The 24,462-nt window shown below is 36.2% G+C and overlaps 1 protein-coding gene and 1 long non-coding RNA gene across 6 annotated transcripts in view; one reads left to right on the plus strand and one right to left on the minus strand.

Annotated features, from left to right (window-relative positions):
* Positions 1–1,591: 1,591 nt before the first annotated feature.
* LOC149717110 (uncharacterized) lies at positions 1,592–5,763 on the minus strand. Its single transcript, XR_016365876.1, has 2 exons — positions 4,951–5,763; positions 1,592–4,865 (listed from the first exon to the last, which is right to left on the minus strand). It is a non-coding gene; the product is annotated as an uncharacterized LOC149717110 (long non-coding RNA).
* A 703-nt stretch (positions 5,764–6,466) lies between these two features.
* grh (grainy head) overlaps positions 6,467–24,462 on the plus strand; it is a 280,993-nt gene continuing 262,997 nt past the window's right edge. For 3 of the 5 annotated variants that reach the window (XM_089835483.1, XM_089835493.1, XM_089835474.1), the window contains exon 1: positions 6,471–7,800. In XM_089835483.1, coding sequence (XP_089691609.1) covers positions 7,292–7,800 — 509 coding nt within the window. In that variant the 5' untranslated portion in view covers positions 6,471–7,291. Of the gene's footprint in view, positions 7,801–24,462 lie in introns of all 5 variants that reach the window. The other 2 variants (XM_089835503.1, XM_089835465.1) reach the window with 2 other exon arrangements.

The raw sequence follows: 24,462 nt of genomic DNA on the forward strand, positions 1-24,462 counted from the left end.
TAAAACTTCGGGATGAATTTGGTTTCCTGGTATTAATATTTTAACGCTTAAATTGCAACGAAATTATTAAAAACTTAAATCGATTATTTCCTTCAAAATTTTTCAACTATAATTAGTGCTGAAATTTAATTGGGCTTTTAGATAAATATACAGGGTGTTTCAAAAAGCGTGGTAGAATCGAAGTACAGTGCGCTGATATTTGGTTGAAAATGTTCTATGACATTTTGCAATAAGGGACTCAGTTTTAAAATTATTTTTGGGTTTTTTTTAATGACCCCTTAATTAAATTAAAGAGATCATCCGTAAAACACTTTAATCAAAACTTCTTATGGGTGGCCCTTAGGACAAAATGTCATAGAACATTTTAGACTCAAAATTGCCCATGGAACCCAATGTACTTCGGTCCAACCGGCCTTTTTGTATACTCTACTGTTGCGCTATCTTTGTAAAATATTAATTAAACATAGATGAATATTTTAAAGAGATACTAAAGACCCCAACAACCTTCTATGGCCAAGATTGAATGAAAGTTCTTTACATAAAAAAGTCAGGAGGCAATGTTTGAGAATGTTAAATGGGTATTCCATAGAATATGGTTGCGCAAGTTTAGAAAGCCCGCTGTCCTTTTCATTGAAATTCCGTGTATATAAAAAAAAATGAAAACTTTAATAGCATTTCTGGCGTAGACCTTGAATCCGACGGTACAAAATTATGATAAAAAATGCCCTTGAAACATGGCGGGCGAATATTGCAATCAAGCAAAGCCACGTAACGATTCTAAAGAAACCATTATACAATGGTCATTCATCCAGTATATCATAAAAGCAATAGTTAATTCATTTCTAACATGAATGTCGAGTTTACATCGCGCTGAATTAAAAAAAATGTAACATATATTTTATTTCAGGGATCCATGTAATTTTAGAAGTAGGAATAGAGAACGGATAGCCTTTACTTCAGTCCGACTCATAACACAGTATAAAGCCCTCCCTTCAAAACATAAGGAAAATTCTAAATTACCTTATTGGCTCACTTAAACTACGTCTTGATGACGTTGCTGAAGGGGACGGCGAAAAATACGTAGTTCGTTTTTAACTCTGTCGCTATGACCCGCCTCTTTCATGCCCCCGTCTCGGGGAAGGGGGTCGTGGACTTTGACTCCGCCTATATTACCCTGTTCTCTATTCCTGCTTCTAAAATTACCTGGATCCCTGCTTATATCTATATCCGCAGTCATCTTGAAAAATGGCCGCCAGAAATGTAAAAAACCTTTATGGAATACCTTTCGCGTTTCAACCGATTTCAGAAAAATTTAGTATGCTGGTTCGGTGTATCCTTTGGGGTTCAATTTTGTCGCCATATTTTAAAATGGCGGCCTGAAAAGAAAAATAAATGTTACGCCAAGTCCCTTTTCTGCTACTGCTAGTACAATACATAACATAGCGAGTCTAGTGTTTCTGACGACGTTTTGGCTCCAGTCTTTATGACATTACAATTGCCTTTTCGTTTTCTGCAGTTCAATATTCTTAGGGAAAATAAATAAATTCATAAATAAACCTTTAATTATTAAGCTTGTATTAATGACACAAGATTCAGGAGTTTTTTAGGCAGATATTTATTGGTTTCTTTAAAAATGATGTTACAGAATATTCGTAAAATGTTTTAAAAACTTTAAAAATCATTCAATCATCGTCTGTTTTTTGATAGAAACGCTCGACTAAACACACGCTATATTTTCTTATCATGTGCTATGGAATTAAAAATGCCATCTTTTTTCTTAAATTTATTAGTGTGACTATCTATCTTAAAACGCCTACGGAAATTCTTAGTTTCATAAGTTAATAACTTCTAGAACTTAAAATAAGTCTTATACGATTTAATCAAAACGAGCAGATAGAATATGAAACAAATCTTAAATAAACTTGTCCGCCAGTATTGGATTTCTAAGTGCACAAAGCAGAAACATTGAAAATAACTATTATGTAATAACAGAAAGGGATAACAGTTCTAAGTATGACACTATGTACAATCTTAATACTTCAATTATGTAACATGATTCTTCCCAGGCTCACCCTTTTTGTTTGCTCTCCTGCTCATCAAACTTCAGATGGGAATGATCGCACCGTGCTAGGGTGAATTCTATAACAGTTTGGTACTAAATCCTCAGCAATCAACCCACAAACCTTGATTGTTTTGACGTGGGACAAAAATACACAAGCGCATGCGCCTTGGCAAATAGTTAAGCGCAAATAGAGTAATGACGAGGGAACTATTTATCGGGTATGTGATTCGGTTGCTCCAAATGTGAAATGATGTTGGGAAGAATAATGTTAAAATTAGCCCGCTATGGTACACTTCTCTCGAAGACAAGCATTACATGCTTCTGGTAATAATTACTAACTTCATGAGTTAGTTTAACTATAGAGTTACTACTAATTGATTTTCATTAATCTTTTAATTTAATATAAATTAGAAATCGCAATCTTTTCGACTCTTAGAATGATCGTCTAGAATTTTAATTTTGCCCATGAAGATAAGCCCCGGTATTTTCTTCACCATTCCCCCAAAGAAACTGACTGAAGTCCAGTTTACGTAAGTTGTTAAATTTTATAAATATAAACCTTCTTTGGGTGATCAATGAAAGGGCTGGCGGTATTTTGCAGAGAACTTTGAAAAATTCAGATGAAATAAAAAAGGTTAAAATTCATTTCGAATATTCTAGAACTAATATCGGAAACTTGGTTTATTCTATCGTTCTAAAAACTAAATAAAATCAACTTATTTAGAACCGTCAAACTTAAAATTGGTAGGCCTACTTTAGGTATAATGAAAAGTTCTTGATAAAATTTACCTGATGTAGCCTGTCATATAGGTAATGGGTTAAATACCCACATTTAAAATAAGGATTATTTTTACCGATAAAAATAATTTTAAGTAGACTGACTATTTATGCAAATCAGTTTGCGATACTTGGGTTAATTAATGACGTTAAAGGGGTAGTATCACCTCCAACTCAACCCAATGCTTTGTGGTTTTCAAAAAATAATTATATCTTTAAAGAAATTTAATATAAAACCACGTGTCGTTCTTTTCAGTAGGTATCTTGTAAGTTCAATTAAATTAATTTGGTATTTTAATCAACCCCTGAAGTTTGACTGTCAGCGGTAGTGACGTTATTGCTCCAAAACGAGTCACGTGACTAGGGATCCAGGGACAAGATATGACGTCACTGGCTCTGGAATTTTATTGTTAACTTTCAATCTATATCTATATAAGTCAAAGTCCTGACTGACTGACAGACTGACTGACTGATAATCAACGCCCAGCCCAAACCGCTTGCCCTAGATGGCTGAAAATTTGCAGGAACGTTACTCATAAGTAGTAGGCGCGTACTAAGAAACATTTTTCCAGTCCGCCGCCATCTTATAAAATGGCGCCCAGAAATGTAAAAAATCTTCTCTATGCAACAAAGTCCGCGCGTTTCAACCGATTTCAAAAATATTTAATACACTGGTTTCCTTAAACCTATAGATGGGCTGAATGGTCTTTTGGGTTCGATTTGTTGCCATCTTTTTAAATGGCGGCCAAAAACTTAAAACCCTTCTTTATAGAATAATGTCCACGTGAAAAGTAATAAAAAATGTCCAGACGGGCAACGACGAGTGCCTTCGCTCCTAGGGTGCTACAAAATATTAGTCATCAGTTAAATCTACCCATTCTTTCTATCCTTTTGATGGAAGTGCTTATTACACGCGAGCGACGCCGCGGGTAACGGCTAGTAAAATATAAAAATTAAAATTCCCTCTGTTATAAACCAACTGAAATATAACCAGAAACACCCTGTATATATTTTTGAAAAAAATGCTATTCTTTAAGATTCCAAGGTACTCAAACATACTATACCTTTAAACCACAAAGTAATCCGTGCAAACTGTGAGCTTAGCCTGTATTTGATTTATAATTCGAAAATCGATAGATAAGTCCAAATCGTGACAAGCATGAAAATGTCAACTTTCCGTGGAAAATAAAAACACCTTTTTAATGACTTGGCCAAGATAAAAACTTTGCAAAAAAACTTTCCATAAAACTTCAGGAGGAAGGGAATAATTACAAGTATTAAATCAATTATTCCATTCTCGGGGTTTGTATCGCTGGATTTCAGAGGTATTTGGATCGTAGAGAATAAGTAAGGTAGGTAAATACTTGGAAATTTCGATGAATTTTAGAGCTAAACAGATTGTGGGAACTTGTGAGTTATGAAATTGTTACAGTTGTAGTAGTAGTAGTAGTAGTAGTAGTGGCTAAGGGTTGGAAGGGACGCGACCCATAATCTAATGGAAAATCTGCGTTTTCTTTGATAAATAATATCAATGTTAAGACTGCGTTAACTTCTATGTTCCAATCCAAAATAGCTAGTTACAACAATGAGATTCAACTAGAGTTTGTAAGCATGACACTACCCATACTTCGTAATGCTAGGGATTCACCAAGAGCTAGTTCGAGAACAACGCCAGAATTGACTACACTCGGTTTTGTAGTCCATCTTACTAAGCCTTTGACAGCGCCTCGAATCTATGACGTTTCACCTACGTCACTTCATGACAAGCTCCCTGTAACTAATTCCCTAATAATATAGTCTATTGAATTTTAATTAACCTAAGTCGTATAATAATTATTTCTCTTTTACGACTAACAAAAAACCGATTTTTTTAAAGTTAAAATAGATCTCTTTCAAAAAGTGCAATGATTTTTATATAGTCTAAGAGGAGTCATCTTGTTTTCACCCTCACACTGGCACGTCACGTGTTGCCACGCAGCTGAGGCGGGCACGTCCGAAAAAGATATCCATAGACTGAGAGCTTTTCCTAGATTAAAAAAAAAACCTCAAAATTATTACTAGAGCCCCAGGGCATATATCTTTTCTACCTGTTAGGTCAGTCTCCGAATTACCTTTTTTATTTTTCCTGGAATATATATATATACTTTCCTTTGCCAACATCAAAAGCTACTCCTATCTTTTATAGCTTGGATATAATTAATGAAAACATTGACGTCATCATATGTTTTAAAACAAAAATTAAAAACACCCTTTTATTTTTTGGAAACAGTCTCCCAATTAAAAATATGACACAACCAATGTTATTCTTTCTAGACTGTATAATATTTATTTTCATAACATGAAAATATCCAGTTCTCACATGAAAATGGACCCGTGTATATTTTTTTCATAATAACATGGAAATGTTCAATTCTCACATGAAAATATTTTTTTCATAATAACATGAAAAAATTCAATTCTCACGTGCAAATATATTAAATAAATATAGTGTGCACTAAAGGGGTTATGGAAATTTCCTCCCCCTTTTTTTACTTCAACTGCGGTTCAGAGTTGCCAGTAATTTGTGAGAGAATCTGGTTTGATACTGATTGAACTGAATAGAACAGAACTATAAGCATTTCTGTTGTAGATAGCGGTTCATTAACTGCATTCACAAATGACTGGCAACACTTATGAAACACACTATATCTATCCTCAGTTCAGTTTCGAATAGAAAACAAACAAAATTTTCAACAAGAAAAAGAAATACGTAAATTTATTATAGAAAAACAATTATTCACGCTACATTTCAATATTCATGGTAGAGTAAAAGAAACTCATGGCATATAATATAAAAGTAAAGTTCATTCAATTTTCAGTCGTTGCCCAAAAACTAATTAGGTTTCTTTCATTAATTTTTTTTTTCAAAGATTGAAAGATCTGAGATGAGCTCTAAGAGACAGACTTCAAGTCAAAAAATAAAAATAAAAAACCAACGTATTTCAAAGTGCAAAGAGACTATAACTAACGAAAGAAAATGGCCAGCCATGCAATATTTGGACCCTGGCGAGTTGAAGAAATATATTTTGGACCACAAATCTATTTTTTACATACATTCCGAAGATCCGAACCACGACTTTGCCTTTAGTCAATCTAAAGACGGTGGAAAGGGAGAAAAAATTTTTAAAGAAAAAGTAGTTTAAAAGCCGCGGGGAGGATAGAATAAGCTGAAGAATGTTGAGATAGGAAAATAATGGCCTCAACGCACGAGGCATTTCTAAAAAGATTCTTCGATGGTTGCTAAGCCTCGGTCTATCTCTTCTCGGTTGGCGTCTACTCACCTCAGTGTGACCTTCGTAAGCGGACGAAAGACTCTACAAGCGCGCGGCCCCTTCACGACGCATGCTCGAAACACCTACCTAAAGACTTTCACGAAGAACTTTGTCGATGGAAAATAACTTTCCCCGAACCAACGGCGCCCTCCCACCATTTCTTTCGAAGGAATCCATTCCACCGTCTTCTTACCTGTCTGAATTGGCCCTACGCCCCCCCCCCGCTCCGCGTACCTGTATTTTTACCCTCCCTGGCATTTTTTACATACGAAGTAAGCGAGAGCCAAGGGGCGGACCCGCCATGTCCGCCATGTTGGTTATATTCTTGTCAGAAAACGATCAGCGTAGAGAAACCGTCAAAAAACTTGAGATAGCTAAGCCTTTGTGAGTCCGAATACGGATGGTTTCGACGTTATGAATGAAAACACTATCAGCGTTCACGAGTATGGTGTAATGCTCTTTTAAAAAACAACGCCGTAGTTGCTTGGTTTACTTTAGTTACGAGAAATTTTCCAATTTTAAAACTATCGACTTAACTGCGTTTGTGTTGATCGGGAGTTGCCGCGAGTAGTTACGTTTGTTGATTCTTCGGAAGTATTTGCGCGAACTTAAACCCGCTGTCGTTCTAGGCACGTAAAAGGCTTTACCGTATTGACGACGGACGCAAGGAAGACTAAGTGTTAAAAGACTTTTTTTCCCCAGTAGTAGTGTCTACCTGAGAATCTAGTCTGTGTAAGACTGGTTTGGTTGTTTAGCCTGTTTTTTCTTTGAGGGAGGGACATCAAAATCTGGTGGCCTACTTCTGGCTTCACCGCTTTGGACCCGTTCTAAGCTTTTCGCGCCCAAATCATCCGAAAATTGGTTTTCGCGGGATAGCGGGGGTTGGACAGCATCGCCAGGAACAGGTTACCCCGACGAAAACGTAAAACGGGGGGCTGAGAATAAACGAAAATCAGCCAGGTAGAACCTGCTTGGGTAAAGCTCGAAAACACCGTACTACCAACCGGACCGGACTCTTCGCGGACCCCGCCGTACGTTCGCGCCTGAGCGCCAAGAAGTAGTGAAAAAAAAAAAAAAACAAGTCTGCTATTACCCAAAACCCGCGCTAAACTAAAAACGCGCGCTCGTGTATACAAAAACAATGGCAGACGAAGTTGTCGAAGAGACTGGTTTTTCGGGTTTAGCCGAAACCAGCGTCCAAAACACCGCTACTGAGAAGATGGTGGCTGCGCCTGCTTCTGGTTTCGAAGCAAGTTCGGATCTTAATTCACCCATCAAGGACTCCTCCGAAAATCGTCACGGAAACGGGTGTGACGTCATTACGTCTACCCCGCCGCAACCACTACCGTCTTTGGTAGTTGTAGTAGAACCGGAATATGTGGCCTTGCCCTTGCCGGAGGAACAGGTTGACCAGCTGGTAACTAAACCTCAACCGGAACAGGAAGAAATGCAACTAGAACAGGAACAATTGCAACTTGAACAAAACACATCCCCGAACAATGAAGAGTCCATCGTGGTTGTAACGCGACCGTCCTCAGCTGAGGACCAGCAACAAGAATCGGGCGCTACCGTCACTCTTATAATAGCTACAACGGAGGGCGGACAATCCCCCCCAGTAAGCGGCATAACTGGTTCCGTTGTCGACAACCGGTAAGTCGAACATTTCCGATACATGCTTTATTAAAATACTTGTTGTACACACAAACATACGGTAGGGCAACCTGCTGATCCAACCGTCTAGGGACAAACCCACTAAACTGGGAAATCAAGTGAATTCCAAAACTGGTTATTTTTAGTAGTTTTTTCAGTAACTGTTATATCAGTTCGGTCAGGGTCTATTATGCTGTTACGCCGGCACTTTGTACGCTATGATCTCTCCTAGGAACAGGTCCCCTCTCGCGTGGCACTCGCTAAGGGGACGACTGAGATAACCCCTTGGGGGATACGTTCCATTGTGGAAAGTTTTTTTGTTGTAGTTCTTTAGGGGGCAACGTAACCCGTGACATCAGAATTAATACACACCTGTTGCTGGACCCAATCATTGTTGGATATAATGGAATGTTACGCGTCATCGATACTGCTATTTTGAAATTGAAAGTCGGGGATTTTAAATTTTCCTGTGTAGACTGAAATTTGTAGCTCGTCAAATTTAAGTAGGCCTGATTTTTTTATCTTAAAACAGACCTACACACCTTATTGACTAAATATAAGAATTCTAATTATTTAACTACGAATTTAACTATATTTCACCCGACTTGAAGAGATATTAGGTCAAATTTCAAAGTTTTAGCTGATTTCATATCATATCTCACATGATCATACCCGAATTCAAGTGATATCAAATGATATTTTACATGATAATACCCGAATTCAAGTGATCTCATGTCAAACTTTACATGAATTTAACTTTATTAAAGTGATTTCATGTCACTTTTATTTTATCAGAATCCAAGCTATTTCATGTCAAATTTCACCTGGATTTATGTTATGTCAAATTTGTTTGCCTGATTCCTAGTTATATCATGTAAAGTACTATAGAACTATCTGAATTTAAGTTATTTGATGTTAATTGTGACATAATTTTATCCGTGTTCAAGTGAATTCGTGTCAAACGTGAACTTAAATCACCCGAGATGATATAAACAACCTCAAAAAACTAACTTGAACTACAGATACACAGGCCATAACTTTAATAGTAACTTCACTACCAACCATTTCACTTATTTTAATGGAACTAGGGATAATTACAATTATCCAATATTTTACATAATCTCGAGATTAAAAAGCAAACAAACTAAACGTGAGGATTTATCTTGGGTTGTTTCGCCATCATTCCACGTTTTTACGAAAAGGGATCGGAGTCAAGTCGCGTTTTTAATTTGTTGTGGGTTGAAACGTTTTCAACGCCCAAATGTTGCTAACGCAAACAAAAGGTTTTTCCCCGTTCGTTCCTCGAGGTTGGTTTATATTACTTGGTTAAATAACTTTTCCGAGTTTTGGCGAACGTTTCTGGGAGACAGGGATTTTCTTAAATCCAAGAGAACCAACAGAGTCACGTTTTCAAGTTAAACATGTACCAACCCTCCCGTCTTTTTGGGAGCGTAATTATTAAGCAAAAATATTTTTCAATGATGCATTGAGTTTGTGTGTAAACGCCCGAAGTATTTATATATATCGTTTCCCGAATGCCATTGTTAATTGTAATTAAAATTCTAGACTAATTTAATGATTTCAAATAATGGTTGTATAATTATCGACTTTGTTATTTAATAGATCAACTAGGTTATTCTAAAAATTATAAATTATAGTTCTCACGTACGTTCTTCAGATTTGAAAATAATTCTATCTTTGTCTGCATTAAATTAATTACATAGTGTGCACTAAAGGATCCAGTGAAATTTCCTCCCCATTTCTTAACTATAACTGTACTTCAGGGTTGCCAGTATTTATTGAGAGCATCTCACCTTTGGAACTGAATTATCTGAATTTAACAGAACTACAAACTTTTCAGTCTACTGTAGATAGATTGCAGTGGTTTTGCACTAACAAATGACTGGAAACGTTTGTCTGCACATTATCTATAGTATTGTGAGCGCTGTTCAGTTTGAATCAGTTCATATTGCTCTAGATGGCATATAAGTTACTGGCAACCCTCGCTCTAAACTAAAAGTACTTATGTTTAAGATTTCGCATTTCAAAAAATTACAAAAATCGTAACATTGAATTAACTGTATTTTCATGCACCCCTTTGCGATCAGCAGAAAAATTCACTGTTTACATTTGCGAAACATTTTCTCTTCATCAAAAACGCCTAAAGATTTTTCATTTTTTTGCCGAAGCCGAACAGACTTTTTATTATTTTTTTTTTTTAAATAACACGAGCTCTATCAAGGCTTTAACAATAACTATTGGCGTGGCACTATCTTTTGTTTAATTCACTCGAATCCCTCTTTGTTAATCTCTCGTATTATTGATGAACATTGATTAGACTGGCCCTTTTGAACAACGAACAATGGTTAGGTTATACTTAAAACTTTCTTCGTGATGTTTCACATATACTTTAGCTTGGAAATGAATTTGACTTTCGGTTGGTTCTAAGCCTTGGTTTAAGATTTGTGGCTGGCTTGGGGTTTTTTGAGGAGTTACCATGGGCGGGGTTGCAACGCTAAAGAGAGGAAAAACGAAATAACCATTAGAATCGTGACGTTGGGATTGCTCGAATTCTCAAAGGGCCAAGAAACCTGAAGAATTTCGATTTGCTAGGACAAGAAGTGAGTAGCATGGATTGATGACTGGTTGTATCAATACCAGTAGGAAAGGGCACTGATATCAAGGCTATATATTTGTTTGTATGTTTGTTTTATACGTACATTAACAACACCGGGTAGCTTAGATAGTGTAAAGTGTTATATAAAAAGGTAACTTTTAAAGACTGCGTCGTTTGCGTATAATTGAAACTTAAATCAAAATGTTATAAAGAACAGATAAATTATTTGTGCCTATATTTAACTATTTGCTGAGTGAACCCCGATAAAGCAGCCAAGCAACGTTTTTCCTTCCGAGTTCATTAACGAATGAGATTTAAATTACAAATTAAGTATAGCCTAGATTACTCAGTTATGGTGTAGCAAGTGAAATTAGAGGTTGAGGGCAGGGTTGTTGATTTTTTGGATTTTTTTCAATTTGATTTAAATCGGATTTTTTTATTGATTTGATTTATTTTATTTTTTATTGAACTACTAGTTAGTAAATTACCAACCTGAAAGCTTTTGAGTCAAAATTAGAGAAAAGCAAAATCATGACATTTAAGTAGCTGTTAGTTATTTTCTACAGAGTTATTGTTATTGTTACATTCGAATGCTTGTACAAAAAGACTAGCTTGACCGCTATTTCACTTCCTAGCCTATTTCGAATCTACTCCAGTTAAAATTGACCACATGAGTGACAAGACAAACTGGAGTTCTGGGAAAAACGTAAACTGAAATATGCCAAAACCATGATTGTTTTTAATTATAGATCTTTTCTAGTTAAGTTTCTAAAACTTTTTCTTGGAATCTTAGAAAACATTTTTTTTAAAAAATATTTGATTTTCATCAAATGATTTTTTTTTTTTGAAAATTTGCTTGATTCATATCCAACTGATTTAAATCAAACAACCCTGGTTGATGGTGTGGCGGTTGGTGAAATTAGCTTTCGAGGTTACGACAGTTTATGAAATTGGGTGTCGAGCTTACACTGTTTGGTTGGGAATGGAACGAGGGGTCGAACGTTTGTCAAAATCCCGTACAGTTCGTTTGAAATCTATTTAAAATCTCTCTCGAAAATCTCGAAATCCCGAAATCTTACCCTTAAAATCTCAAAATCCCGAAATCTCACGTCAAAATCCCGAAATCTTACCCTTAAAATCTGAAAATCCCGAAATCTCACGTCAAAATCCCAAAATCCCTACCATAAAATCTGAAAATCCTGAACAAAATCCCGAAATGTCCTACGAAATCTGGAAATCGCGTTCAAAATCTGAAAATCTCCTTGAAAATCCCAAAATCTTAAAATCTTGGACTCGATTTCAAGATTTCTAAAATCTCAGTCAGAATCTTAACATCTGGGGCAAAATCTCAAAATTTTGAAATCTCAAGATCCCGTACACTAAAATGCCGAACGTCCGACCCCTCGGAATGGAAAGTGCTCAATGTATGTAATCTTGGCCATTTTGATTTACAAATATTGATATTTTCAATTAAAAACTTGTTTCGATCAAAATTAATATAGCATATTAATGAGGGATACATAGTTTTCAGACTATAGGCAGATTCATACCATTTACACAAGGAGCAGGATACTTGGAGGGCAATATTGCAGACTACTTAATTCTGAAAACTAAGATTACTCCATTACAAACATACCAACAAACACACTTCACCTCTTCTTAGTATTTGCATAAAAGTATAGAAATATATTACCTTCTTATAATATTAGTACAGATAATACTTATATAAAGAAATAGGAATTGAACTAATATGTCCCATATTTAAATTAATCTTAAATTACTTCACTGGGTAAATGTAATGTATCTGATATGTAATTAGATATTACTACTTCGCCTTCCCAATTAATATTTTTGGAAATATTCCAATTTTACTTAACAATTGGACATTAGTGATAATTTAAATGTCAACAATTATCAGATGTAAATTAAACCGACGTTATATATTCAAAAAAGAAACCTCGTAGACATAGAGAGCTACCATATTGGAAGTCGGCAGCTTTGGCAATTCGATTTAGGTACGTCAAGTGCTTCTCATAATTCCTCTGATACTTGAGGGTAAAAGTCTATTTTGAAGTGTGTCCAAATGTAATTTTGATTGATTCCTTTTGGTGCATTTACTTCTGTCAAATTTGATGACTGAATAAAAAATAAATAAATATTAGATAATAAAACATTTTGCTCCAGATTTTTACAAAGATAATTTACAGTAATTAGTTTTGGGAAATAAGGTATGTTTTGGCACACGTCTCGACAATCTAACTTTAAATATTCTGAATCGAAATTTTGAAAATTTATACCGGCAGTTGCTGGAGGCGATTGATTTTAGTTTGCAAAATAATTCATTTCGCGTTTATGATAACCAATACCTTAATGAACTAGATTTATATCTTACGCGCAATTAAGCATGGGATCGGGGTCAAACTGTTAGGGGTCTAGCATTAAATGCTCATGAATATAGTTTAATTAATAATAATTAACTTTATTCATTATTAAAAGTCCATTACTTGATGTTAACAAAAGTAAATTGTTAAAATGTTATAAGTGAAACACTAAATTGTTTCCTTGTCTGTTATATTCTTTAAAATATTAAGAATTAGCTAAAGAATTCGACTTTCCCGTGTATGAAGACCATGGAGTGTAGACACTACTAACAAAATAGTCTTTAGTCCCACCCCCATGAAATATCTTCAGGATTATTATTTTTAGAAATTGAGATGTATTTCTACAAATTATAATTTCAACGAAGCCACGCATTTAGCAGTTAATCATAAATCCAGGATGACTGTTTCGGGTGTAGGATGTACCATAAGTTTATATGTTTCATAAGTTTGTCACTGGTTACTGGGAGGTTGTCATGAAGTGACGTAGGTGAAACGTCATAGATTCTCGTAAAGCGACGTCTGGTGAGGCGCTGCCAAAGGCTTATTACAGACTAAACAGGCAAATGGACTGAAAATCAGTGTAGTCAATTCTGGCGTGACTTTGGCGTCGTTAACGATCTAGCTCGAACTGTAAGTCTCTAGCATTACGAAGTATAGGTAGTGTCATACTTATGGAACATATATTATAAACTTATGGATGTACTTAATAGGCTTAATAATTCTGGTGCTTCGCCCCCATTAAAACCTTGAGAAGAACTCAGACGACTTCTAATGAACCTTTCCTAAGTGTGACTGATGTCAACCATGATGCAGTTTGGTCAAACATACATACATACATACATACAAACAAAGGCTTTTTAAAATATATATATAAGATTTTTATTAGAATTTTGGAACTGTGGGGTAGTAGGTATGAATGCTTCTCTTGGTAGAGACATAATTATGGTTTTTCTCGGAAAAAACTCGTAGTTGTACTTCGAAGCGGAACCATTCGCTCTCCGAATAAAAAATACTTACATTTTTTTATGGTTTAAAATCAAAATATGTTATGTTTTATGTTAAAAAAATTACTTTCTCTCGAAAGTGTGTTTATTTGCACGCACCATTGCCTTTCCTTTCCCATGGACTGAAGACACGGGCGCACTTGGTGAAATACAGCGAAAGGCAATGTTAAACCTCTCATCTTTATCTATAGAATTGAAATCCGCATCAAGTGCGCTTGGTATGAACATAGTTATATAGCAACATTGCAAGATAGTTATTTTTTCAAAGATTCTTCAAAGAGGTACTCGACGTAACACGTCACTGCTTACGAACAAAGTTTTCACGGAAATACGTACTTGCGTTTGAAAAAGTATTTTTTTTGTAAAACTAAGAATTCTGGTGTTAACCTTAAATCGTGCAGAAGCTCGAAGTGTATTGATAAAATGAATCATAACTCTAGAATTTCCTGATTAAGACACGATTCTGATTGAAAAAGCATAAATATATTTGATATTCAAGAGGTCAGGGAAGATATTTGGAATGGAATCATGGAATAATATGAAGATTTTGATAAAATCGTATGCAGTGTGTTTCTGATAAGTTTGGCACAGGAGGATGTTCTTTGGTCGATTTTGAGTTGAAAATGTTCTATGACATTTTTCCGTCCGGGCCACCGTTGTCGAGTTGTGAATTGTGATTGCAGTATTTTACTGATGACCCCTTAAATATAATAAAAAAAACTGAAAAACAATTATTTCTAATTTAACTAAGGGGGCATCCTTAAAATACTCCAATCATAACCTAAAAACAGTGGCCCGGACGGGAAAATGTCATAGAACATTTTTGACTCAAAATTGCCTGAAGAACATCCCCCTAACTTCTTACAGACCTTTCAGAAACACCCTGTATGTTTGTTCTTTATGTAAAGTCGCAATTTGCTACCGAGTCTGACCGCAAAACGTGGATGTCGGTATAACAACCTTGGATGGCTCATTAAAATGATTGAAATTACATCTAGGAACAAGCACCACCTATAGGTGCTTCTGAGCACTATTTTTAAATAAACCAAAAGAAAAATATGAAGAACAAAACATCTTCTACAACCTAGGTGAATCTAGTAGCTCATACTATGTGGCTAAAAATGGTGTTTCAAAAATAGCTTTTTACAAAAATTCATTAAAAAGTGAAACCCAATTAGGCTTTCTAGACTATCAGGGTTCAGTGGTAATACAGTGAAAATTCTGCTCAAAATTATTTTTTGTTTAACACATAAAAATTCTTAATATTGCCTGTTTTAGAATTATCTAATTATAATAATAATTCCAATTCCAAGGACAAAATATGCAAGGATTCACTATAGTCTCCTATCCATTAGCTGTCAAAAATAGAGATCGTATTTCTTTTTGTAAATTAGGTCCCTCTATCTAAAGGATGGTTAAAAAAATTAACAAGGAAAATTACCCATAGTCAAGATAGTTTATAGTTTTCCGTGTATGCCGCAATGCATGCTGATGAATAGGTTGTCAGTTGGTAAGTTGAAACTGGTATGAACAAAAGATACCTAGTAGCTTTTCTTGAATAATACAAAAATGTAGTGATTAGCGAGCAGTTTTTGACCCAATCACGTATTGTAATCACGTCCCAATCAGACTACAACTCCAAGCACATAAATAAGCCTGATGGATGATTTGCAACTTGACCCAAGTTCTTTGCTAATTGATTTTCCGTTCTTCAATGTTAAAAACACATTGCGTAGTTTTTATTTTATTTCTTGTACGTCAGTGACCTTCAAATTTTAAATTTTTAGGCTTGGCCCCATTTGTTTTGTTTTTTTAAGCTAACTTAATGGATTACTTAGGATTTTAAATTTCTAATTACCTCCTACGATAAATGTGGTGTTTTTGTTTGCAAGTCCGCTATATCGAGTTAGAGCCAGGTTGAATTTTTAGGCCTGGCACCTATTCGTTTATTTATTTATTTTTTGACTAACTTGATTGATATCTAAGGACTTTAATTATCTCATGGAAAATAATTGTTTTTGTTTACTGTTTACAAGGCCACTATAGTTTTAAAGGGTTAGCGTCAGATTGAATGTTTAGCACAAAAATTAAATTTTTAGGCCTGCGCTAATTCATTTTTAACTAACTTGCTTGGAGACTGAAAATTTTCAATTATCTCCTACGATGAAAATTACAGTATTTTCTTTTTTGTTTACAAGTCCGCGGTGAAGTTACAGGTTGGTTCAAGTTTTAAACCCTAAATTAAATGTTTAGGTCTAGCGCACATTTGTATGTTTTTTTAATTAACTTGATTGATAACTAAGGATTTTAATTATCTCATGGTAAATAAATATTTTTGTTTACAGGGCCACTGTAGTTCTAAAGGGTTAGTGTCATCTTGAACTTTTAGCATAAAAATTATATTTTAGACCTGGTGCTCATTCATTTTTTAATTAACTTGATTGATAACTAAGGATTTTAATTATCTCATGGTAAATAAATATTTTTGTTTACAGGGCCACTGTTGTTCTAAAGGGTTAGTGTCATCTTGAACTTTTAGCATAAAAATTATATTTTAGACCTGGTGCTCATTCATTTTTTAATTAACTTGATTGATGACTAAGAAATTTAAAACATTGTAAATCCGCTATAAATTTATATAGTTAGTGTCAGGTTCAAGTTTTAGACCCTAAATTAAATATTAAGGTCTGGCGCCCATTCTTATTTTCTTTTAACTAACTTGATTGATGACTAAGGATTATTCATTTCTAATTACTCTTTCAAGCGAAACCCCTTATATATTCAAAATTACTAAATTTAAAGAGATATGTTGCGATTCATACATTTGTTAGTAATCGTATTTATCAAACATTCACTTATTGTCCGTATTTTGTTCATTCTATAACAACTAAGTAGCCACTGTGTATGATGGTACAGTGTTTCCCCAAACTCTTTGAGATTTTCAGATCAAGGTTTTGTTCTGTATATTGAACGCCGAATATCTATATGGAAATGTTCAATGTCGAAAATCCAGAGAAAATTTACAGATTTGTTTTAAGAGCAACAATGAAGCGTTTTTTTTAGAACAAAATAGCGTTTAGCTGCTGGGACAAATCTTTGAACGCAATATTGTTCAGTATTGAAAAAAAAAATTCTTGAAACATTTTGGACGTATAGACCAGTTCGAAAATCATGCCCAGAGAAACCAACACACAGGGATGAGGCCGCCATTAGGGTAGCCCGATTTCACTACACGCAGGAGGCTAGGCAACTAGCACTGCCTCTAGCGGTTGTGTTGGTTTATCCTTATGTAATTTCCGAAATGTTCTTAGGGCAAAGGCAAGAAGCGATATCTAGTTTACTAGAGAGAAGCTATAAATTCGCCACATTTCTAGCTTTTTCGCCAGTCCAAAATTCCAAACGGAGGTCCGGAGTTAATCTCCGTCTCTAAATTACAACCAGCATCTCATTGGTTCTTGAAAACTCGTATTTTCCGACTGAGGAGAGGCGAAATAGCCCGGGCTCCTTGTATTTTGAAAGGGGGACTGGGACTATGTCGCGCGTATACTTAGGCATCTTAAAACTTCTCCCTAGTAAAGTAGATATCGCTTCTTTGCAAAGGCAAATACAGAAATCCATTAAAATAATTTTTCTCTGTAATAAAAAAGAAATCCATATGGAAATATGTCGTATATTTATAATCGGTCGAAATATGTGATTTTGCAACTTAGGGGAACACATCTTTATCGTAATGTCCCTTTAAAAGAAACGGTTTCTAGTATCGAACTCTGGTGTCTCGAGGTCAACTAGTTAACGGGGATTTGGAAAAATAACATTTTTAAAACCATATTTTATTTCTTGTTCATTTTATTTATTTACTTATCTTCTTATCTATATATACCTGTTTTATAGCCCAACAAAATTCTGAAGATGGTGATGTCTTGGCATCTCTATCCTGGTTGTTTTACTTGTTTTTAAAATATTAAAATTTATGGGGTCAAATTTTAATTTTTCAAAATTTACAAAGTCAGTGGGCGGTTATGTCCGACAATTTTAATGTATTTTTTAACGCGTCTGATGTGTTTACTCATTTTAAATTTAATTGCTTTTCAATTTTTCCGCTTTATTATTTTCTTATTCTTAAATGGCATGGACAGATTTACGAATTACCTACCGCCATTTAGTTTAATTCCGGGTTAACTAGGGTTGATTTCGTGAAAGTTGAGATGACGTGTTTCTTAAAATTTGTTGTTTATTTTTATTGTCTATCGGTTGATTATTTATTTTCTAGACGCTGTCATAATTTAAATGAGTTTTAATTAATTCATACGCAACATCCAGACGCTGTCATGAAGCGTTTTAATTAATGCGTACATAACATTAATTTTTCCCTAATTATTCGAGGAAATGTGAATTTGAGGAAGTGCAATGTTATTATGTCTGTCTGTCTTTTTAGCCATATCGTAGTATACGATAGGCTCTTAGTTTGACCCGAGCCGTAGTAGTACTAGTAGTCGTGGCCGGAGTTTTCGCTTTCGTTATCGTCAGATTTTAGCTTAAAAGGAACTTTATATTACCACAACCCACCCATTGGGGTAACTGGGCTCGGTTAGAGATTTAATTTTAATTAAAATTTTTTCAAGTCAGACCCGGGAATCGAACCCGGGACGCTGGCGCAGTAGACAGTCATTCTAACCACTAAACCATAGAGACTTGATAGAAACTCCGAGTTTTTTATTATTTATTTTTATCTCTAAAATGTCGGGGTGATGTGGGGTGGGGTACCTCTTAATCTGTGGGGTCGGATACTTTTGAATTTTTATCTGTGGGGTCGGATACTTATGAATTTGTATGTTTGGGGTTTTTATATTTATTTTCTTTTTATGTATGTGCTAATTAAATAGATAACGATTTTCCCCGTTTTTCGTTCTCGTTCGGTAGGTATCGTCATCTATGTTATGTTTGACTGGAACGTTTTGGCGGTTAATTCAAATGTGGGTTTAGATAGAGCTAACATAGTGTTAAATGAGCGTTATGCGTTTGATCATTTTAGCATTGCTAAAGGTAATTCGAGGGGATAATCACTAAAATGCGTAATTACTATAACTAAACTTTCTCTTTCAAAAGTTTCTGGGCATAAGTCCTTGTTAGAAATTTATAAGATGCGATAAGTGTACATCGGCATAAGTCTATGTTTTAAACTCATCGAGGGGATTATCAATAAAAACTATCTGTTCTTCGATTCGCCGGAATCTAGGGGCTATTAACTCTGATTTTATGCACGGTAAATCAATTAAGCATAGAAAAAGATAGCGCTATTCACTCATTAGGGTAAGGTATAGAGGGGTTATCCACTCATTAGGGTAGGGTATAGAGGGGCTATTCACTCGTACGATATGGCTACTATTACGAGCCCTTGGGCCGTCTTGTTTTCTTCTTTATTCACAGTCCCAAGTTTATTACTTCCGAATTTGGTTTGACCAAACTGCATGGTTTATATTAGTAACGCTTCTGGAAGGATTTATAAGTGGAATGCTTGAGTTCCTCAAGGTTGGGTTCACTAGTCCCTAGCCCTAATTAAGCGTTGTTTTATTGAACGTGAAGAAAGTCTACTGGCTCCCTTAAAACACCCGGGAAACATCGGGTAGTTTCGTTAATGTAATCAATACTAGAGTCCATAAGTCCATATTTAGTCAACCGTTCTCCATTTTGTCCTCCAGCTAGCCTTGTGTAAATGGTATGAATCCTCCATGTGTGTAAACTACTTATACAAGTTAAACAATCTACGAAATTTAAAAAATAACCTGCGGTTTTAAGTTTAAAATGGTAAATGGCCAAGATCCAAAAGTAGTGCTAATCTCGATCTTCTTGGTTGGTTTTAAAAATAAATGCCTTTTAATAATTTCGTTCAAGCGCAGTTAGCGCGCTTCAGATAATTCGTATCGGTTCGCGATATATTAAAGCCACTTTTACACTGAACAGTTTACAAGCGTTTTGGAAATGGGAAAAGGTCAAAATGTAACATTATGCTTCAAACAATTGACCTTTTCGATGTAATAAAGGGGGTAGGCAACCCTCGGTATTGGGACATACAAGGGGGTTGATACATTGCCGTCTCTGTGCACTCTCATGATGCAAAAAAACTACAGGCGCCAAAAAGCGAGATCGAAGACCAAGTTTTACCCGCGTGTCTTTGCCTCTCAAGAAGTGATATCTAGTTTACTAGGGAGAAGTTATAAGATGCCTAAGTATTCGCGCGCCATAGTCCCAGTCCCTCTTTCAAAATACAAGGGGGTACGTAAAAGGAGGCCGGGCTATTTCGCCTCTCCTCAGTCGGAAAATACGTGAATTACGTCATTCGCGGGGCGCTGACGTGAGATTTCAAGAACCATTGAGATGCTGGTTGTAATTTAGAGGCGGGGATTAATTCCGGACCTACGTTTGGACTGGAGGTGAAGCTGGAAATGTGGCGAATTTATACCTTCTCCGCAATAAACTAGATATCACTTCTTGTTTACATCGAAATGGTTTATAGAGATTTTGTGATGCGCTGATTATTTCTAAAAATGGGTTTCAGCCCTTTCAAAAAGGTTTTCAAAGTTTCTAGTGTAGACCCTGCTTTAATATCCTAGGAATTAAGGAACGGCAGTCGTTTTCAAGTGCGCCCCGTTGCAATAACCTTCAGCTTGCATAGATAGGGGCTCGTCGAGCATTAAAATCCAAATTTTGAAGTTAGTTTTTACGAGCTGGTCACGCTTCGGGAATTACGACGATTTCGAGATTAACAAAAAAGAAGTTAAAAAAAAACCCCCTAAAAATATAGGATGACGCTTGACTTTATAACCCTAGTTCCCACGAAGCCAAACCGATCGACCTATTTTTTGCGACAGCTAGCTGTACTCGCTGGACCATGTCCACCTGTATCTCTGTATTCGTATTTTTAGCCCTATCGGGGAACCCTAGTTCAAAATATAGAAATGGTCCACTCCACCTGTGTACTTTGTCAAAGAGAATATAATAACGGGAGTAGAAGGTAGACCTCCATCTTAGGTTACTTCTCTAGAGTCAAGAAGCTCCGATAGAGGCTAGCCACCCGCTTGTACTGAACTCGAGCTCTGTCTGTCTTTGTCTAGAATATAGACGATTCCATAAATTACACAAGAGGGAATTAAGGCCGCCTTCTTTGCTTATTTCCCTAGCGCCAAGAAGCATCGCTAGAGACAGCGCGAGTTGACTAGCCTACCGTGTGTAGTGGCCTCGGGCTCCGTCTTGCGTTGCTTCTTGCCCCCAGGGAAATAGTCGAGGATGGGGGCTTCCCCCTGTGTGCTGATTTCTCTACATGTAATTAATAGAATGGTCTTTAAGGCATTATTTAGTAACCCTGACTCTTGAGGTTATTCTTTCTTTGAGTCACGTGACGACATCGAGTGATTCGCGTTGTCTGTTTATTACTTTGCTTAAGATGAACATCCAAAGACGTTAGATATGGCTTCGGACAAAAGGACTTCGCTGGACTGACAGCGTTGAAGCTCCGTCATGAGTTAATAATATGTTAGCTCCCTATAAGTTACTCAGGCAATTCATTTTTATACTCCAGCGTTTTCTCCCGCGCCGCCGGCTTCCCAATTATATGCGACGCTCTGCGGCCGCCACGTGAACGAAAATCTTATTTACTCTTCTTTCCGGTTTTCCCCGGAAGCGCGTGTAAGTGGAAGCTAGCCAATGATATCGGGGCTATTTAAGCAGCCGAATATTTCGCTCAGTAGCCTCGGTTAAGATAACAGTGGATTGGATTTAGCTCAGTAGCCTCGGTTAAGAAAACAGTGGATTGGATTTAGCTCAGTTGTATAATTTTCTTGTTGCAAATCACAATAACAACTCTTATCTTTAGCATTCTTTATCAATATCGGTAAATAGCATTGAGTTCCTGCATTTTTTTGTCTCAGTACTGACACATACGCCATGATTTAATGTTAAATTGTTAAAACATAAAAATTCACGACTAAAACACTCCCTTGGTGAAAAAACAGCCGACGACTCGAGGTCGAGGAGCCGTACGAGCGGGTTTTTGTTTTTCGACAAGAGAGAGCGCAACATTCGGATTTTTTTCCCGCGCGGGCGAAATGAGAAGAAATCGCTGGAAACATTACGCCTATGGAGCCTGAGTAACTTATAGGGAGCTAACATATTATTAACTCATGGCTCCGTTTAATGTTTTTTGGTTCCACATATCACATGTTTCCGTTTCAACCCTATTTGAAGCACACGGTTCTGCAACCCCTTCTTTTCGAAAGGGTTTATAAGCCAATAGCAGAAACCAGACGTAATTCCCTAAAACACGAAGATAACTTTTTTTGAAGCCTTGGCATCCTTGGCAAATGGCAATGATGTAAATTCAGCTCCTCTTGATATAATCTCTTTGGTTCTGTTGTGGTGGTGTTCTAGCAATATGGAGTGGTGGCATTGACCATCCTTGACTCTATAAGGCTTTATGGGAACGTAACATGTAATGAAAGTTATGGATATGCCTAGAAAGTTTAGGTTAGAATAAATGAAAAGAATAAAAAAAACAATGAAAAAGCCGGTGCGGTGCATCCATTATTTTCCTCGAAATTAGAGCGTGAAAAGCAGATAGTAAGCAGCAAGGGTAGTTTTTTCATAACAGTTTTCGTTTCCTGCTTCGGTTGTAGTCGAGGGAAATTATTATTATCAGAAGTAAATGAACCGAAGTTACCGGAGAGGGCAAAATTTGTATAATGCGTTTTCCATAACGTGGGGGTAGTAAAAATCAAGGTAGCTGTACCTCTACCTGAATCGTCTCGAAATTTAACGCTGGCACCAAAGACCATAGTTACAGCTTAGTTACAAATCCGCGCAATATCGTTAGTATGAATAAATAGTCGTTGTTTCAGAAACAGGCGTCTGCTTCTATCTTAGGAGCCTAGGCCCTAGGCTTACGTTCGATAATGGATGAAAACATTAGGGATGATCTTTTGAAATACCTTTCAAATATAAATCGACCATTTGTGACTTCAAGTCGGGAAAGATTTATTGAAATTCTAAAGTCAGACATTGGACAAAAGTGTGTTAAAAGTCTTCTTATCCTACTCGAAAAGTTTTTCAAAGAGTGTGAACCTCTCCCCAAAAGTCGCCATTTTTAAAAACTCTAACTAATTCCCGGAAAATCCGGTTACTCGAACATTGGCCGCTTGGTGGCATTTTCAAAATTGTTGTGACTCGAAAGAGTAGAGGAGCGAGACTATCGTCGGGGTTGAAATATGGGGGTTTGTGAGGAACTTGTGCTTAATGAATAAACAATAGGACTCCGGTAACTTCGGTTCATTTACTTCTGTTATTATGCAAATGCACTTTCTCTCCGCATAATTTGTTTCGCGGTAAAATGAAATTATATATCATTATTATTAAAAACGAATTTTGTCCAAGGAACGAAAGAGAAAACAGCCGTTTACACTCCTCATTGCAATCATAGTCTCGTGAAATGCATTTTTAGAGAAAAGGGATAGTATTAGCTTAAATCTAACTCCATAATATCATTCCAAAATTTGAAAGTTTAAAGATGGCCTCATTGGCTCTTTCCAACATCCGATACACCATTCCGGAAAGAATATGCAGAGTGACCAACACAAAGGGCGAGGCCACCATTGGGGTATCCTCCGTCTCGCCAAGAAGACCCGCTAGAGGACGTGCGAGTTGGTTAGCATTTCGCGTGTAGTGAGCTAGAGCTCCATCTGGCGTAGCTTCTTGGCGCGAGGAGAAATACCCCAATGGTGGCCTCGCCCCTGGGTGGTCTGTAAACCCTATCCCCAACCACCAAAATGGTCTGTCATTTCCCTTTAAAACCAAAGTTTAGGTATGATTCGGAATTTTGCAAAAAATCTACTTTCGTTTAATTATTACAAGATAACTACTAGAACTAATAAAATATCTGGTTTTTCTAAATTAAAGTTAATACGAATTAATTTTGTCACTTTTCCTTTGAAAAAACGTCAGTTTTCTTTTTTTGTTTTGATTAAATTTCAACACACGTTTTAATTGGTCAGATCTATTCCGTTCCTAACGTTGAAATTAATTTCTGGGCGATCTGAAATTAAAGTTAAGTTAGTCTTACTGACGCTCGTACCCTGATGTCATAGCGTCAAAATTACCGTATGGTTTTGGCTCGCACCCAAAACCCGCACCTATGACAGCGACGATTGAAATATCCTTGACTTTTTGAAAGTTTAATAATAATTCCCGATAGATAGGGTCCTGTTTAATTTCGTCCTTGAGAGACGACGGTAATCCCTTCCCTTATTTATACTCGTTATGAACAAAATTAAAAATTGGTTTGCACGTTATTACCTTCCGCTATACACGGTGTGCGAGAAGTCAGAAGTTAATAATTAAAGGTCTGTGACCTTTTTCCCAAGATATTCTGTAATGAAAAACCCAACACTATTTGAAATTTTTATGAACCTAGTAGCCTTGCCCGTCGGAGCATTTTTGGTTACTTTTCCAGCAGCCATTTTAAAATATGGCGGTGAGTTAAACCACAGGTCAATAAAGAAAACAACCAGTATATTTAATATTAGTGAAATCCTTTGAGGAGTACGTACGTTATTTCATATAAAGTTTTTTTTTTGCATTTCTGGCTACCGTTTTTAAATATGGTGCCCAATTA

The sequence above is a fragment of the Phalangium opilio genome, unplaced genomic scaffold (assembly GCF_054372755.1).
Source record: "Phalangium opilio isolate 3A_F unplaced genomic scaffold, DU_Popi_V2 ptg000003l_1, whole genome shotgun sequence".
NCBI lineage: Eukaryota > Metazoa > Arthropoda > Arachnida > Opiliones > Phalangiidae > Phalangium > Phalangium opilio.